At 44.7% G+C, this 18,795-nt stretch overlaps 1 protein-coding gene across 1 annotated transcript in view; it reads right to left on the bottom strand.

Moving 5' to 3' along the window:
• Positions 1-14,638, bottom strand: part of LOC308092489 (uncharacterized protein) — a 22,830-nt gene extending 8,192 nt beyond the window's left edge. Inside the window, exon 1 of the mRNA XM_080438409.1 lies at positions 14,476-14,638. Within this exon, the coding sequence (XP_080294535.1) occupies positions 14,476-14,591 (116 nt within the window). The 5' untranslated portion in view covers positions 14,592-14,638. The remainder of the gene's footprint in view (positions 1-14,475) is intronic.
• Between the last annotated feature and the right edge of the window lie 4,157 nt (positions 14,639-18,795).

Raw genomic sequence — 18,795 nt, 5'->3', positions numbered from 1 at the left:
GACTCAGGCCCCCAATCGACAACCGGGCGACAGCCGTCTCCTGTACGGCACATTTCCCGCGCCCACCGCGGGCGGGGATTCGGCGCTGGGCTCTTCCCTCTTCGCTCGCCGCTACTGGGGGAATCCTTGTTAGTTTCTTTTCCTCCGCTTAGTAATATGCTTAAATTCAGCGGGTCGTCTCGTCTGATCTGAGGTCGTAAAGCAACGGGTTGCTGGTAGCGGCTCCCCCCGTGAGGGAGGAGGCTCGCCGAGACGCGGTGAGAAGACCGCCAGCCTCCCCAGGAACCGCACGCTCTGCGGTGGGTCGGCCGGAGTGCGACGGGCGCCAGCAGGCTGCTAGAGACACAAGGTCCACAGGCAGCCGCTCGGCACGCGCGGCGCAGAGCCGGCTCCGACCTCCGCGGGCCCCGCGGGCGCCGCCACCCGAGACGGAGCCTCGCGCTGGGCATCGCGACGGCCAAGGTCCATAGGTACGGTCTGGAGCGAGACGGCGTCTCGCCCGGGAGACTTTTTTAAAGGAGGGAGGCAGGCATGAGCCAGACGCCTCCTGGGCTACGGGCAGGTGACAGGGAGGTACGACGCGGAGATCCAGGACAGGGGACCCCTCGCGGCCCCGACACTGCCCCAGGAACATGCCCCGGTTCCGGGCATGCTCCATAGCTACCCGCTGGCACCAGTGGCCACTTTCCGAACACGTGAAATTTCAAGCAGGGGAGAGGCCCTGAGCCCACAGCTTCCTGGGAGCTCTGGACTCTGAAGAAATCCTGGCTTTTTTCCGAGTCCTCCAGGATTTGGGACCTCTCGCGGCCCCGACACTGCCCCAGGAACATGCCCCGGTTCCGGGCATGCTCCATAGCTACCCGCTGGCACCAGTGGCCACTTTCCGACCACGCGAAATTTCACGCAGGGGAGAGGCCAGAGCCCCTGACCTCGCCTGCACTGGGCCTGCAAACACAGTGCGATTTTCACACTTTTTCCCGGGTTTTTCGGCCGCAATTTTCCCGGGCAGCCACCCAGGGACCCGGGGGGGGCACCGACGCGTGCGCACCCCCGGCCCGGATCCAACGAGCCCTCCGCCGGCGCCGGGCGACCCAGGGTCTGGGAGGTACCGCCCGTTTTGGCCCGAAAAGGCGCAGATCGACAAGCCCGAAAAATGTTGAGATTTTCGGCCGGGGGTCCTCCAGGGGGTCCCCGCGGACCTCTGGAGGCCATACAAACACTCAGCGCGATTTTTGATTTTTTTTTGAGAACCATGATTTTGGGGGTCTCCGCCGCCCCATCGCTACCCCAGGAAGGTGCCTCTTCCTGGGCATGGTCCCTACCTACGAGATGGTACAAGTGGCCACTCTCCCCCCATGCGAAATTTCAAGCAGGGGAGAGGCCTGAAGCCCAGAGCTTCTTGGGAGCTCTGGACTTAGAAATATTTTCAACTTTTTCCGAAAGCTCCAGGGTTTTTGGCCCATGGGGACGCCCCCGAATATGGTGGACCATGTCCGGACATGGTCCCTATATACCACAAGTGGCCACTTTCCCCCCCATGAAAAATTTGTCGCATGGGAGGGGGGAAAAGCCCTTGAGCTCCTGGGCTCTCCGGAGCGTTTTTGGGGTTTTTCGGCCGCAGTTTCCCCGGGCGGCATCCATGGGACCCGGGGGGGGCACCGACGCGTGCGCACCCCCACCCCGGATCCAACGAGCCCTCCGCCGGCCTCGGGCGACCCACGGCCCGGTCGGTACCGGACGTTTTGGCCCGAAAAAGCGCAGATCGACAAGCCCGAAAAAAGTTTAGATTTTCGGCCGGGGGTCCTCCAGGGGGTCCCTGGGGACCTCTGGAGCCCATGCAGACACTTAGAAACATTTTCGATTTTTTTGGGAGAACCAGGATTTTGGGCGGTCCGTGTCGCCATCGCTGCCCCAGGCAGGTGCCTCTGTCCTGGGCATAACTACCCGATGGCACGGGTCGGCCTTCCAGGCACCTGCAAGAAAATTCCTTGAGGCAGGAAGGCAGGGGCCCACCTCCTCGAGGGGCTCCTGGACTTAGAAACATTTTCGAATTTTTTTTGAGAACCAGGATTTTGGGCGCTCCGTGGCCCATCGCTGCCCCAGGAGGAGGCCTCTTCCTGGGCATGGTCCCTACGAGATGGCACCAGTCGGCCCTTCTCCCTGGCTCTCCCTTTCACACAGGCCAGGGGCCAGGGAGCCCAGTCCCTCACAACACAGTGCCGGGTGCACACTCGCCCGCTCTACCCGCCCCGGGAGCCACCGTCCCTGGGTAGGAGGTGGTCCATGGACCCCCGATGGGGACCAGGGACCGGGGACGGCGCCGCCTTGTGGACGCCGGCGGTATTGCGCCCCAAGACAACAGCCTTTTACAGGCTTGTAGATCTGCTCTTTTTCCAGACGTTTTGAGCCAAGATTCCGGCTGTCGGAGCAGCGAGGCGTCGGAGTAGCGAAGCGTAACCCCCATTTAGAACCTCTCCCTCCGTTATGTAGCTCCGAGATGAGGTCCTATTTTTCCATAATATTTTGCATTAGAAGATGCAATTCAACATTTGACCAGTAGGGGAATCAGTAATGTTATCTCTACGGGCGCAACTCTTGCGCAATGTCTTAAAAACATGTAACCGGCTGAGGACAGGAGCGAGTTAAATACTTTTTTCAACTCGTTGGATAGATTTTATTGCCAGCTAGAACTTAAAACATCTGTGAGCGTTTCAGAAAACCTTTACTTTTTGGATAAGATGTGCAGAAAGGGGTAAGAAACATGTAAAGTGGATAATGTGCGACAATGTCCTGCTCAAACGGCACCGGGAAACGAGGAACCTCATCTCGGAGCTATACAGCGGAGGGAGAGGTTCCGTCGGAGCTAGGTGACAGCTATGTGATTTTTTACCTTAAATTAGGAAACATGTTTGTATAGGAAATGTTTTTTAGCCTAGTTTTTAAACTAATACAAATTCAAGGAATTCCAAAGTTTGCTTTGAACGATCTATCTAACGTCCTACCCCGTGTGGCCTCCACGACACCACTGATTTGACCACTTGAACGGGTACACCCCCGCATTCCTAAACCCCCCCACTTATACACCCCCCCATTCCGAAAACCCCCCCCCCCCACTCCTACACCCCCCCACTCCGAATTTTTTTTTCGGAATGGGGGGGTGTAGGAGTGGGGGGGTTTTGAAAATTTGAAATAAACCCTGCCATTCCGAAAAATAGATATAAAAAAAAAATATATATATAATTTTTTTTTTTTTTTGTGGGGCTCCCCCAAGTTTGGGAGCCCGGCAAAAAAGTTTTTTTTTTTTTTTTTTTTCAATAGAAAAAAAAAAACGAGGAGGGAGTATTAATATATTAAAGTATTCTGGCGCAGCTGTTCACCTCCCCCCACCTGCGTGATACCCTCCCCCCCCCCCCACCGGGACCCCCCCAGGACCCCCCCCCAGGCCCAAGGTGTCATTCATAATAATTTTATATTTTGCGCTTTGACACAGAGCGGTTGAGATTTCATTAAGCCAGATCTTTGTCAATTTTACTTGAATTCTTATCATTTTAATGTTTATATGATCTGTAAAATGGAATTTTCATTTGGTAGCAGTCATGCATTTATTGTAATTTATTATAATTTATTTCTTATTTTCTGTCATTTATTTCCACGCACGTAACATTATCTATCTGTCTGTCTGTCTGTCTGTCTGTCTAGTCTGTCTGTCTGTCTATCTATCTATCGCGCTACAGAGCTCGTAGATTGGCTATTTTTTGGTGTCTGTCTGTCTGTCTGTCTGTCTGTCTGTCTGTCTGTCTGTCTGTGTGTGTGCGTGTCTGTCTGTGTGTGTGTGTGTGCGTGCGTGTGCGCACAGACAGACAGACAGACATCTTTCCTGTACAAATGAGACTAACAAGTAAGTCGAATCCCATGCTATGAGCTTGTAGATCTGCTGTTTTTGAAAGCATCAGAATCACGTGCGCGAGGAGGGAGCGCGCACGCGCGCAATATTAAAGTCTTCTGGCGCAGCTGTTCATCAGACCAAGACCACAACGTCATTTGTTATTACCATTCAGGTTCAGTCCATTAATATTGTATTCAGAATAATAAAAAAAATATTATTATCATGCTATTATCATTATTAATGCGCGCACGTTGATTGACGGGTCAGTAATCACGTAGGCCTACTCTCAGAGACGCTCACATGCTCAGGTTCCTCAGATGTTTTCTCGTTAATTAACCCACATCTCGTCACATCTCACATGAAGTAATATACGCATCAGTGGTGTAAAAAGTACTCAAATGTTTTACTTAAGTAAAAGTAATACTGCAATGTAGAAACAGGCCTACTGTAACATGTAAAAGTACAGAATTCAAATTTTAGTAAAAGTATCCTACATAGCCCAAGTATTGTTATCAAAATGTACTTAAAATACCAAAAGTAAAAGTACTCGTTATGTAGAAGGTCCCATTTGGCAAGTTTTCAAATGTATAAAAATCCTTTGAAAATAGCAAATCTATAAGCTCACACAATACAATTATTTATTTGAGCTGGAATCAGTTTATAAGCAACAGCTGTGTAAACTGATTTTGGGTGACATTGAGTGGTTATATTTACATCTTCTAAATGTAACCTAAAAAATGACCCCCCCTACACCTACACAGACAGACAGACAGACAGACAGACAGACAGACAGACAGACAGCTCACAAGTTGTGAGCTTGTAGATCGGCTATTTTTCTTATAGCCTATAAAATATGGCTGTAGTGGTTAATGTAGTTTATAATATAATAATTTATATCTGTAAAGTGTAGGATTATTATTATTATTATATTATTATTCGTTGCATAGTCCAATACAAACCAATGCTTCAGTGCGATCTGCCCAGTACTTCACAGGTGTGGCACCTAGTGTTCAAATAATAGTACTGCATCTACAAAAAACACCCACCTACTGTACTTGGTCAGTGAGATATCCAATATAGGCTATGTATATATATATATATATTTTTTTAGCAGCATACAAATGCAACAATCACATTGAAAGTGTCTTAATTTCCACCAATGAACATTTTTCAAAGCATTTTCCTAATTACTTTCCTTATTCAATGTTCAAAATACTTTTCTGAACATGGTTACCCTTTTCCCAAATTGGTTTCAAACAAATATTACACACCCCTTCCCTATACTAATTTAACCCAAAAGAAATGCATTGACTGCTTTCAAGCCCTATTTAAAAGTGTCAAATAGCTGGTCTACAAGGTCACAATGTGTTGCATATTTCTCTTCTGCTATCTTCCGAACATTTTGGAAAATCTTTGCCTGTAACCACACAACAGAAATAGGGATGCCATGATGCAGGCTGGAATAAAGTGGGAGTAGCACAAACATATGAGACATATATCTCCACTTGACCAGATGCCAACGTTACTCTTTCAACATTATTATTGCAATAACAGTGACCAGACAATAGCAGCCAAACATGTTGTAGTTGAATTTTATTATACTAGACATAGGGAAAACCCGACAATCCCAAAATTGGAAATCCCATCCTAAGCTACTAACAACAGTGGTAACGAAAAACTCCCTCTATAACTTTAACTTTAACTTTAATAGGAAGAAACGTCAGGCATCCCCAGGCTGTAGGGTGGGCGGCCATCAGCCATGACCGGTCGGGGGGAAAGAGGGGGGGGGGGGGAGAGGGAGAAGAGAAAGGGAGAGAGACAAACGGAGAGACAGAAAGAGGTAGCAATCCACAGGTGTGCTCCATGGATGCCCGGTCTGCAGTCACACTGTACATCTGCGTCTGAGGGTCCGTAGTGATAGCGATCCATCTGTGAAGGGGAGACAGAACTCGGGGAGAAAACTCCCCGGGGAGTGGAATGAGTGGCAAGCCGTTCTGAAGTGTACAGTACAGGGTAATTTAATATTGCACTCATGGGACATCCTATGAGGTGTGGAGTCAGTATACAGTGGTGTGTGTGAATGTTGCATGTGTGAGACATGGTGTATTGCAGGTGTGTGGATGGTCAGTAATATGGACAGAAAGAATGGGACAACCTGCTCTGGGCATCACAGGAAGTTCTGGATGGTGTGCGTGACTGCATCCCAGTACTCATCGACGGTGGGAAAGAGGGGGGGGGAAGAGGGAGAAGAGAAAGGGAGAGACAAACGGAGAGACAGAGAGAGGTAGCAATCCACAGGTGTGCTCCATGGATGCCCGGTCTGCAGTCACACTGTACATCTGCGTCTGAGGGTCCGTAGTGATAGCGATCCATCTGTGAAGGGGAGACAGAACTCGGGGAGAAAACTCCCCGGGGAGTGGAATGAGTGGCAAGCCGTTCTGAAGTGTACAGTACAGGGTAATTTAATATTGCACTCATGGGACATCCTATGAGGTGTGGAGTCAGTATACAGTGGTGTGTGTGTGAATGTTGCATGTGTGAGACATGGTGTATTGCAGGTGTGTGGATGGTCAGTGATATGGACAGAAAGAATGGGACAACCTGCTCTGGGCATCACAGGAAGTCATGGATGGTGTGCGTGACTGCATCCCAGTACTCATCGACGGTCCTGTCCCCGTTGTCGTACTGTTGGCGGATGGCCGCAATCCTGTTTGAGAAAATCATTATGCAATTAATATCAGTAATTTGACAAATTAATATAGTGGTACTGTTTTTAGGTTTGCATTTCACAATAACTTCAATAACATGACACTGAATTGCAGCCCCAAGATACCCTTCTCCTTAATTCTCCCATGTGGATGCTCCTCAAATGATCTGAGCTAAGCTTAGGTCTTTTTTAATTATTCTTAGTATAAAAGGTGTCAAACCTCTCCTCCAGCTGTCGCCATTTTTTCCGCTGGGGGACCCGTGGATCTCCTCGTTCTGCCATGATGCAGCCGGTCTCCACCTAGTTTGGGAGAATTAACCAAGCTTTGAGATTTCTGGGGAAAAAAATGCTTACCACTAGCCTTATTCACAAATGTGTTTATAAAAGTGTCCAACAAACCAGTCTCTGCTCATCCTTCAGGCGACGAATGAAGAGCCAGATGGAGGGGCGGTGCCCGACCCTGGTGTTCCATCTGCGGTGCCAAGCTGAAATAATCATATAGCTTAATAAGAACTAGGCTTCAACATGGCCCATTGACATTCCACACCCAAATTGCTCAGTTTTATTGAAGGAAATTATTTGTAAAGAGACAATAATAATAATAATAATAATAAAAGGTGTTACATTCAACCCAGTTATTCGTCCGATTATCAGAACGACGGCCAAATACGCTCCAGACAGCAGACGGGAACAGCGCGGCCTCGCCCACGTAGGTGTTCTCCATGTAGTCAATGAATTCATTAACCGGGGGGTACTGGAGAATCAGACGGCGTGTCACTCTACTCCGGCAGAATGTCCTGAAATTGAGCCTCAGGACTAGAACAGGGAGGAAGCCTGTGGCCATAGCCTTTCTCACCCACATTCTGACGTTCCTGTCCTGCCTGTATGGACCTGCAAACGTTGAGTGAAGAAGTAAAAATTTATAAATACTACAACTAATTTCATAAGTACTCAACACTCAATACCAACTTTTTTTTTAAACAAAATACCAAAATCCTTCAACCCATGAATGAATGGTAATATCATAACAATTAAAATTGGCTACATGACCCTACATCTGATGCTTTATCTGAAACGGAAGCTAAATTATTCTGCTAAATGTGTTTCTGTGGTCTGTTTTGAGGCTATGAAATAAATGGTAAAACATAACATTGCAAGAGGTCCTTATACTGTCCTCAAATGTAAATGAAGAATATCATAATATTAATAAATTGTAGGCCTATTATTATGAATAATTATAATAAGGGTAATAATAATAATAATATTGCATTTGTTTGTTTATATATATATTTCATTTTAAATTATTATTTCTGGCGAAAATCAAATCACAGACAATGACTCCTAGTTGTGTTGTGTACATTAGTGTAATAGGCTACATCACTGACCTGCCAGGCCCAGATCCTGCACTTTTCGCCACAGGCTCTGGCAGAGGTGGAAAAAACATCCTGTGACTAAAGTGGCAGGCAGCTCAGTCCTGAAGGCGTTCATGAGGCCCATTTCAAAGTCTGAGAGGACTCTGTCAGGAGTCCATCTGTGTGAATGGAGGGATGGACATTATAGATGAGAGAAAAAAAAGATTATTCTATTATTATTCTTCAAAATATTTGTATTTCAGGTGCAGTGAGATACAATTGGCGTACACACTTTTCCAATTTCCAATACTTTTACCTCTACTCCACTATATCTCAGAGGCAAATATTGTACTTTTACTCCACTACATTTATTTGAGAACTTTAGTTACTAGATAATTTTCAGATAGAAATTATGATATAGGCCTAATGAAAATATGATATATTTTGGCTATTTGAAAATAGCCGATCTACAAGCTCACAACGCCTCTCATTGTGACGCGTTGTGAGCTTGTAGATCGGCTATTTTGAAATATGTAGTACTTTTACATTTGGTACTTTAAGTACATTTTGATGCCAATACTTCTGTACTTTTAATCAAGTAAATTTTGAATTCTGGACTTTTACTTGTAATGGAGTTTTTATAGTGCAGTATTGGTACTTTTACTTAAGTAAAGACTTTGAGTACTTTTTCCACCACTGCACGCGCGCACACACACACACACACACACACACACACACACACACACACACACACACACACACACACACACACACACACACACTCACTTACGGCTCTCCTGTGACGCGCTCGACTTTTCTTTTCACGTGACGCAGGACCGCAGAATACATCACCTCCTCCTTCCCCCTCATGAGTACAAAGACGAATGGCACAACCCTCCCCATGTAAAGGCCATGGATGGTGGTCAACTGGTAGAAAGGCCTTGGACAGGTCTTAAATGTCCCATCAATGTATATCTAAAACAAATATATAATTTTATTGATACTGATATAAATTAGACATAGCCTGTATATATTGCGCAAAATTCTTATAAGTATTCGTTACCAAGCATTGATCATATTTGACATTTAAAATAATTATACATTTCAATTTAACTGACAGAATGTTTCAATGCAGAGGGGTTGGTCTAACCTGCTGGCAGTGAGCGAGTTTGATGAAATTGTCATCTGTCCCGAAGACCAAAAAATCATGTTGGCGGTTATGTCTGGAGAGGAAGTTTTCCCCATCCCAGCTGCGGGCCCATTCTCCCCCAACATTCACGTCTTGGCAGGTGTGTGGAATGGGTGGCATGAGGGCCGCCCGACGCCTCTCCAGCCTTGTGCTTAGGGCATTGAATGGGGGAATATGCTGCAGCTCTTCTGCCAGAGCTTGGGCCACCATGTCATCATATACCCGCCGTATGGGGATGGTGGGATCGGCCGCTACCCGCTCCAGCATCCGTTGGATTAGGGCGGTGGTGGATATCAGGTCCACCTCGGGAGCGTGCCCATGGTCCTCCGGAGGCCTCACAACATCGACCTGTGGTGCGTCGGCATCCATGTCCACATAACGCGTGTGGACAAAGACATTGCATCCCCGGTAGGCACAACGCCAGTTGATCCGATCCTGCTTTGTTTGATTCCGCAGGTAGCGGAACCCATCAATGATTAGCGCTCTCCCTCCTCGACTATTGGCAACTTGTAAATAAGCCATTTTGTAAAGAACTTAGGTAAAGTTTGTTTGTAGAAGACTGAATCTGTAGTTGGCAGCTCACTCTTGCGAATTCACTGTCAAACTCGTTATGGTTGATTGAGTCCTTTTTATAGTAGCTGCTTTTTCATTGGCCATTCAATTAGTAAATTTGAAGTTCCCCATGTACAGAGCTGGTGTTAGGTTGTGGTTGATTAGTATAGGCTACTTGTTTCCTCTAATTCAATGGACATCGACACTTTCGTAAGACATTTTGCCCCCCGAACCCCGACTTCAGTAACAAAGGCTACTGTAGTTGTCACCTCTGTCAAGTGTGGTTGTCAGATGTTTAACAATTTCACTATTTGGTTTAATTTTACGCTCAAGAGCTTAATAAGCAAACAAAATGGTCCTGGAAAAAGACACACCAGGAGATATTTTGCTTAATTGTTTCTGAGAATACTTTTCAGACAGACTGGATATATCAGGACATCCAGACCGGTTTGCAATGACCAGTGGTGGAAAAAGTACTCAAATGTTTTAGTAAAAGTACCAATACTGCAATTAAAGTACTCTGTTACAAGTAAAAGTCTTTAATTCAAAATTTACTTGAGTAAAAGTACAAAAGTATTGGTATCAAAATGTACTTAAAGTACGAAAAGAAAAAGTATCGCAGAAAAAAAAATAGCAGAAAATAGCAGATCTACAAGCTCACAACGCCTCGCATCACGAGGCATTGTAAGCTTGTAGATGTGCTATTTTCAAATATTTTTGTAATTTAACTTTTGGTACTTAAGTATATTTTGATGCGATTACTTTTGTACTTTTACTCAAGTACATTTTTAATTCCGGACTTTTACTTGTAACGGAGTAGCCTACTTCTACATTGCAGTATTGATACTTTTACTTAAGTAAAACCTTTGAGTACTTTCTCCACCACTGTCCACTTCAGCCAGTTATGAAAGTAACTAACTACACTTTAGTCCTAGTAGTTAGGCTACTTTGCAGTTGCAGATGTCAACTATTAGCCATATTAACCACTCCAGACATATTTTATAGGCTTGAAAATAGCCGATCTACAAGCTCACAACTTGACAGACAGACAGACGTCTACCACCGATCTACCACAGCCTGGGTGTCTGTCTGTCTGTCTGTCTCAAAAGTCAGCGGCCATAATGCACAAACAAACACACGCAGTTAACCCTGACGTTACTTAAAACCGTCACTTTTGCCCATATATCTATCTATATATCTATCTATCTCTATGTATCGAGTTCATCTCGGAATTAAATGATTATATTATTATCTATAATATTATAATTATTATTAATCAGTACTGATAAATGTGCCACGTTTCTCTGAACCAACTAAGATCTAAATATCAATCTAGCAGCTAGGGGATACATTAATTCACGTTAATTTAGTCACTCTACCCAAATACGCTCTCTCTCTCTCTCTCTCTCTGTACAGACACACGCTCGCTCTACCCCAGTGCGCTCTCTCTCTCTCTGTAGAGACACACGCTCGCTCTACCCCAGTGCGCTCTCTCTCTCTGTAGAGACACACGCTCGCTCTACCCCAGTGCGCTCTCTCTCTCTGTAGAGACACATGCTCGCTCTACCCCAGTGCGCTCTCTCTCTCTGTAGAGACACATGCTCGCTCTACCCCAGTGCGCTCTCTCTCTCTGTAGAGACACATGCTCGCTCTACCCCAGTGCGCTCTCTCTCTCTGTAGAGACACATGCTCTCTCTCTCTGTAGAGACACATTCTCTCTCTCTCTCTCTCTCTCTCTCTCTCTCTCTCTCTCTCTCTCTCTCTCTCTCTCCCCCCCCCCCCCCCCCCCCACTGGCCTTTTTTACTGACACACACAAACACACTGACAAATATAATAATAATAACAGTAATAATAGCATAATAGTAGTAGTAATAATAATAACTTAATACTACTACTACTACTACTACTACTACTACTACTACTAATAATAATAACAGTAATAATAGCATAATAGTAGTAGTAATAATAATAACTTAATACTACTACTACTACTACTACTACTACTACTACTACTAATAATAATAATAACAGTAATAATAGCATAATAGTAGTAGTAATAATAACTTAATACTACTACTACTACTAATAATAATAATAATAATAATAATAATAATAATAATGACACTATGTTTTTTATTATTCTGAACACAACATTTATGGACTGAACAGAATGAGCTGAAAATATACTTTTATTCAAATAATTATTAACCCACCTCATACATGCATGCAAGTGTAGCAGGGCGGTATGAATAATTATATAATATAGCCAACACCTGGGGAGTAGCACCCCAGGAAATATTTATAATGTAAACCAACCACCTGAACATATATTACTCCTCACACAAGTTCGTTGTACAATTATAAAAAGGCAGAAAAGTAAAAAGTACAAAAAGCTTTATTGTAATAATGGTAACAGGGTAATCTCATCAATAATAAAAGTAACAAAACATTTAATAAGAAAAAAACAATCGGGCAATGCACTTAATAAAATCTATTTGCCTATAGGGCCAGTGCTGCAAGTTATAATAGAATGCCGTCTGTAGGCCTACAATCTCATGAAAATAAACCAAACCAAAGAAACAACACTAAATAAACAATAACAAAATAAGCAATAACACTAAAACAAAATAAACAGGGAGGCTGGCTGTGAGCCTGAGAGTGTGGACCAATGCGTCAGAAAAGAATACGTTCACCCATATAAGGGCATAAGCTCAGCTGGAGGGGAACCTCAGAATGGATTATCAGTGTGAGAGGGTTCTTAATGCGTGGGTTATTGGAAACCCGCAAAGCAGCAGTGGAGTATCACGGTGCCCGAAAGGACAAACGGCCGTGTCATTCTACCATTTACAGTATAATACTAATATTCATTAAGACGGGTGACAGGAGCAGAGAGAGACAGTCACGTACCGCGGTGCAGCAAAGGCGTAAGCCACAATGGCCTGCCTGCAGCGGCGAACACCGGTAGGAGACAAACTGTAATAATAAAGGGCCATGGTTATTATAGTGCCTGAAATTAACTTGCTATACTGCGGAGAAGGAGGACCACCAACGTACCCGTTGTGCAGCATGAAGCACTGCACGCCCGGCGCAAAACGCCAACAAGATGGGTTGACACACCAGGGCTACAAAGGACACAAACGCTCATGGTCAAGTTCAAGACCATGCACTACGCAGCATAAGACAATTGCATAAACAGCAAGATGGAGAGACATACCTGCGCTAATGCGCGATGAGAACACAGGCGGGCCCAACAGGCCAGCCTGGACTGATAATAGACCAGTGTGGAGAGACAGACAGCTAACTGTGTTTGGAGGTGCGTTGCTTTAATACTGTGCCAATCAGCCCACTGATGAGTGGACGGCAGCTAGGGGGTCCTTGGGCTGAAAAGCCTTGTGACAGATAGATAGATGGATAGATGGATAGATAGATAGATGGATATATAGATAGATAGATAGGTCCCGGTGGGGGGCGGGGGGGGGGGGGGTGAACAGCTGCGCCAGAAGACTTTAATATTGCGCGCGTGTGCGCTCCCTCCACGCGCACGTGATTCTGATGCTTTCAAAAACAGCAGATCTACAAGCTCATAGCATGGGATTCGACTGACTTCTCATTTGTAGAGGAAAGATGTCTGTCTGTCTGTCTGTGCGCACACGCACGCACACACACAGACAGACAGACAGACAGACAGACAGACAGACAGACAGACAGACAGACAGACAGATAATGTTACGTGCGTGGAAATAAATGACAGAAAATAAGAAATAAATTATAATAAATTACAATAAATGCATGACTGCTACCAAATGAAAATCTACATTTTACAGATCATATAAACATTAAAATGATAAGAATTCAAGTAAAATTTACAAAGATCTGGCTTAATGAAATCTCAACCGCTCTGTGTCAAAGCGCAAAATATAAAATTATTATGAATGACACCTTGGGCCTGGGGGGGGGGTCCTGGGGGGGTCCCGGTGGGGGGGGGGGGGGGGTATCACGCAGGTGGGGGGAGGTGAACAGCTGCGCCAGAATACTTTAATATATTAATACTCCCTCCTCGTTTTTTTTTTTCTATTGAAAAAAAAAAAAAAAAAAAAAATTTTTTTTTTGCCGGGCTCCCAAACTTGGGGGAGCCCCACAAAAAGAAAAAAAAAATATATATATATATATATTTTTTTTATATCTATTTTTCGGAATGGCAGGGTTTATTTCAAATTTTCAAAACCCCCCCACTCCTACACCCCCCCATTCCGAAAAAAAAATTCGGAGTGGGGGGGTGTAGGAGTGGGGGGGGGGGGTTTTCGGAATGGGGGGGTGTATAAGTGGGGGGGTTTAGGAATGCGGGGGTGTACCCCACTTGAACCACTGAGGAGAATTGTAGCCAAAAATAGCAGATCTACAATCTCTTGTAGATAGGCTATTTTTGGCAAAGAGGTAGGCTATGGTGTAGATGGGGGAAAAAGAGCAGACCAAGTAAAAAAAAAAGAGTTTAATCTGCAACACAATTTTATACAATATAGAGCTTCTCTCTCTCTCTCTGCTAGGGGGTCCTTGGCTTGAAAAACGTTGAAGACCCCTGGCCTATACCATCAGTTTTGGTAGAAAGATGTGATAAGCTGATCACAGGACAACAATGAACACCCATCTCGTCTGTATGTTTCATGTTTTTAGGCTGTAGTCAAGTGTATCCTGAAGTGAATAGCTTATGTGCAGATTCAGCGCCCTAGCGCGCACTTTAGCGTGTGTGTGTGTGTGTGTGTGTGTGTGTGTGTGTGTGTGTGTGTCTACCGTAGACATACTGCCAGCCGCTGTTCAGCATCAATGGGCTCGCGGAAGTTTGTGGTGGTCTTTTCAATATGTGGCTCCAGTGTTGTTAGCAAAGCATCAAACTGACCCACTGACATCCTAAAAGCAACTCTGAAATGGTCGGGATAATACCGCAGCTTCTTGTACTAAGTGTGAAACTCTCCTTCCCGTTTACGATATGTCAGGATAGGATGAACCCAATTTTCTCTTTTCCTTTTTCTTTTTTTCACAAGTGACATGACCACAAAATCATCTTCACTGCTTGATGACTCCATTTTTGTTTTCGTTTTGCGAAAATAATAATACGAATATAAATAATATGCATCGGACTTCAGTGTGCAAGGAAGTTGTGCGTGCCGTTTTTTTTTGCGGATTTCGGATTAATAAAACGCAACGAAAAGACGCACCAGTGTGCAAGGACCTTAACTCTGAGAGTATACAAACGTTTTTGTACACACTCAGAGTTACACACTCGTAAGGGGCCATTTAGAAACCCCTTAAGGAACCATGAGGGTCCCTGGACCCAAATGTTAGAGCCACTTGGTGTAGCAGAGTGTTTCCAGTGAGCCAACATGCACAATATCAGCACCCTGACTTTGACCAGAATGGAACAGAGCCTTCATTAGTATCATTGGTAACACCTGTGAATGTCTTCACAATATGGCAGCTGTGCATAGAGCCTATTCCAAGTGCTTATCAGGGTGGGGGCGTCCCCAGTTCAAATATGATTATTTTGGGGGGTTGCGGCCTGAAAAGGTTGAGAACCACCTAAGCAACACATTACTACTCAACTCACTGCTGCTGCTACTAGTACTAGTCTAGTAACAGCAGTGCTAACTTTATTATTATTTAACTATAATAAATTTGACTGATTATGTGATTGGATTGGTTTTTTTTTGTCACACAGAACTGCCCTCTCCGGAAAGTCATGCAGCGCCATCCAGTGAGCTGCCATGGTCAGCTATTTCAGGTTTGTGAATTAAGCCATAGATGTAACACTTGCAGTAAGATAGCAGTGAGTTGGTGACAATGGTGAGATGAGTGTCATTTAGAGTCTAAATCACTGGGCGATTGTCACTGTGACAGTCTAAATTTTAGACTGCCACAGTGACATTTATCACCTCACCAACTCAACTCACTGCTGCTACTAGTCTAGGCTAGTAACAGCAGTGAGATGGTGAGGTTAATGATTTATAGTGTACTGTGGATTGATGGCTACCAGATTGTTTGACTGTGTTGGAGGTAGGGGTGTAACGATACATTTTAACAACGATTCGATACGTATCACGATACTTGGTTGTCGATACGATACATGAACGATACAGGTTAATTTAGAACGATACGATATGTTTCGATTCAGTGATTTAGTCGATACGATACATGAACGATACAGGACAGGTTAATTTAGAACGATACGATTCGATTCAATGACTTAAAATCGATATAGTAACTATTTATTTACCCAAAAATTCTGTGTGAAAAATAAATACCTGGATACTGGATATAAACCCCTCTTTCTCTTTTTTTCTTCTTAAAAGTACTTAGTTTGATATAATTGATTATTTGCATTGCAGAACGATTCGATACGATTATTTGCATTGCAAAACGATTCGATACGATACAAAGTCAAACGATACGATATTTAGCTGTTTGCATATCGATATAGTAGATCGTTGAAAATTCAAAACGATGCATCGATGCAGTTACTGTATCGTTACGGGCCTAGTTGGAGGTGATGAGTTGATGTGACTGTTTTTTTTTTTTTTGTCACACAGATCAGCCGCCATCTTCAGAGGATTCTTCAGCATCAGCAGCCAGTGAGCAGCTATGGATAGATATTTCAGGTTTGTAAATCCACTGCTGTATTATGTTAGCAGTGAGTGAGATAATGGGTGTCATTTAGACTGCCAGGTGACATTTACTCACTGCTGCTACTAGTCTAGGCAAGTAACAGCAGTGAGATTGTGAGGTTAGTGATTATAGTGTACTGTGGATTGATGGCTACCGGATTGTTTGACTGTGTTGGAGGTGATGAGTTGATGTGACTTTTTTTTTTTGTCACACAGATCAGCCGCCATCTTCAGAGGATTCTTCAGCATCAGCAGCCAGTGAGCAGATATGGATAGATATTTCAGGTTTGTAAATCCACTGCTGTATTGTGTTAGCAGTGAGTGAGATAATGGGTGTCATTTAGACTGCCACGTGACATTTATCACTGCTGCTACTAGTCTAGGCTAGTAACACTAGTGAGGTTAGTGATTATAGTGTCATGTGGCTTGATGGCTACCTTTTAGTAGATTATTTGGTGGTGATGGGATTGTGTTTTTTTTTGTCACACAGATGAACCGCCCTCGCCAGAAAATCGTGCAGTAGCAGCAGCCAGTGAACCGCTGCATACAAATATTTCAGGTTTGTAAATCCACTGCTGTATTGTGTTAGCAGTGAGTGAGATAATGGGTGTCATTTAGACTGCTGCCACGCCACGTGACATTTATCACTGCTGCTACTAGTCTAGGCTAGTAACACTAGTGAGGTTAGTGATTATAGTGGTGTGATGGCTACCTTTAGTAGATTACTTGGTGGTGATGGGATTGTGTTTTTTTTTGTCACACAGATGAACCGCCCTCTCCAGAAAATCGTGCAGTAGCAGCAGCCAGTGAACCGCTGCGTACAAATATTTCAGGTTTGTAAATCCACTGCTGTATTGTGTTAGCAGTGAGTGAGGTAATGGGTGTCATTTAGACTGCCACGTGACATGTATCACTGCTGCTACTAGTCTAGGCTAGTAACACTAGTGAGTTTAGTGATTATAGTGGCGTGATGGCTACCTTTAGTAGATTATTTGGTGGTGATGGGATTGTGTTTTTTTTTGTCACACAGATGAACCACCCTCCAGAAAATTGTGCAGTAGCAGCAGCCAGTGAACCGCTGCATACAGATATTTCAGGTTTGTGACTCCGCTGTATTGTGCTTGCAGTGAGTGAGTTGGTGAGATAAGTGGCACTTGGATTGCCTAAGTGACACATCACCTCACCAACTCCCTACTAGTAGTAGAAATTAACTTTGGATGATTAGGCTGTGTAAGGTGTGAACTAAATGTCTATTTTCTGCGCCAGCGGGCATCGCAGCAAGGGACAAGAAGGGATCTAGGGACTTCAGAAAGTGGCCCAAACGGGTGCATCTCAAACAATACCCCCTCAGCAAGTTTGGAGGTCAGCAAAGAGGTTTCTTTTTTTTTTAATCTAAATTTTTATCCCACGATTTTGTAACCCTATTTTTTACACCCAGTGCCAATTGTCTATGTAATCCTGGGCTGGGCACTACCTTCCCTCTGCCAACCTAGGGAGGCCAGGGCCGAGCTCATGCTTCCTTCAATGCATGAGAGCCAACTGACCTTCTTGTCACCTGACAGGGGAGAGTTTCCCTGGTTGGACGTAGCGCGTGGAAGGAACACGTTATTCCAACCAGTTCCCTTCCCCTCCATCAGGCGCCCCGGCTTGCCAGGGGGAGGCAGTATAGTGACCAGGATTACTGCATGTTTTTGTGAGGGTACCTACCCTAGGAGACACAGGGAGAACATGCAAACTCCACACAGAAAGGCCCTTTCGCCAACCCCAGGGTATGGGCACTGATGACGCGGAGGAGAGAACACGCCCCCAGCGCCCACAGCGTCCCCTGCGGGAATCGAACCCAGGACCTTCTAGCTGTGAGGCGACAGCGCTACCGACTGCGCCACCGTGCCCCATCAAAGAGGTTTCAACGATAGTTGGTTTGAAGAGTTTACATGGCTGGAGTACTCTGTAGCAAATGACTCTGCATTCTGTTTTCCATGTCGTGTGTTTGGAAGGCAGAGATATCATGTTGATAAAGATTCGCTCAGTAGCTCTGGGTATTGTAATTGGAAGAGGGCTAAGCAATCATTCAAGAGCCATGAGACCACTATCCTCCATGTGGCCTCCATGACTTGCTGGCAGAGTTTTAAAAGCACAAAAATATAGGGGGATGTATTTGAGCAGCTGAATACCGCTAGTGCAGCAGAGATAGCAGAAAGGCGCCAGTACCTTCGTCGCATTGTGGCAGCAACCACCTTTTTGGCAAAACAGGGCATCCTATTCAGAGGTCATAATGAGCTAGCAATAATCCAGGAAACTTCCTTGAAGCGATTAAGTTCCTTAAACAATTTGACCCATTCCTACAAAACTATACTTCCCCGTCCAATGTCAGCTACATGTCTCCTGGCTCCCAGAACGACATGATAGCCAGCGTTTCACAGGAAATCTTGGAAAACATCTCAAAGGAAGT

This window comes from Gymnoscopelus braueri (genome assembly GCF_963280865.1).
Source record: "Gymnoscopelus braueri genome assembly, chromosome: 9".
NCBI lineage: Eukaryota > Metazoa > Chordata > Actinopteri > Myctophiformes > Myctophidae > Gymnoscopelus > Gymnoscopelus braueri.
The sequence above is the reverse complement of the archived record's forward strand: the minus strand, read 5'-3'. Positions and strand labels throughout refer to the sequence as shown.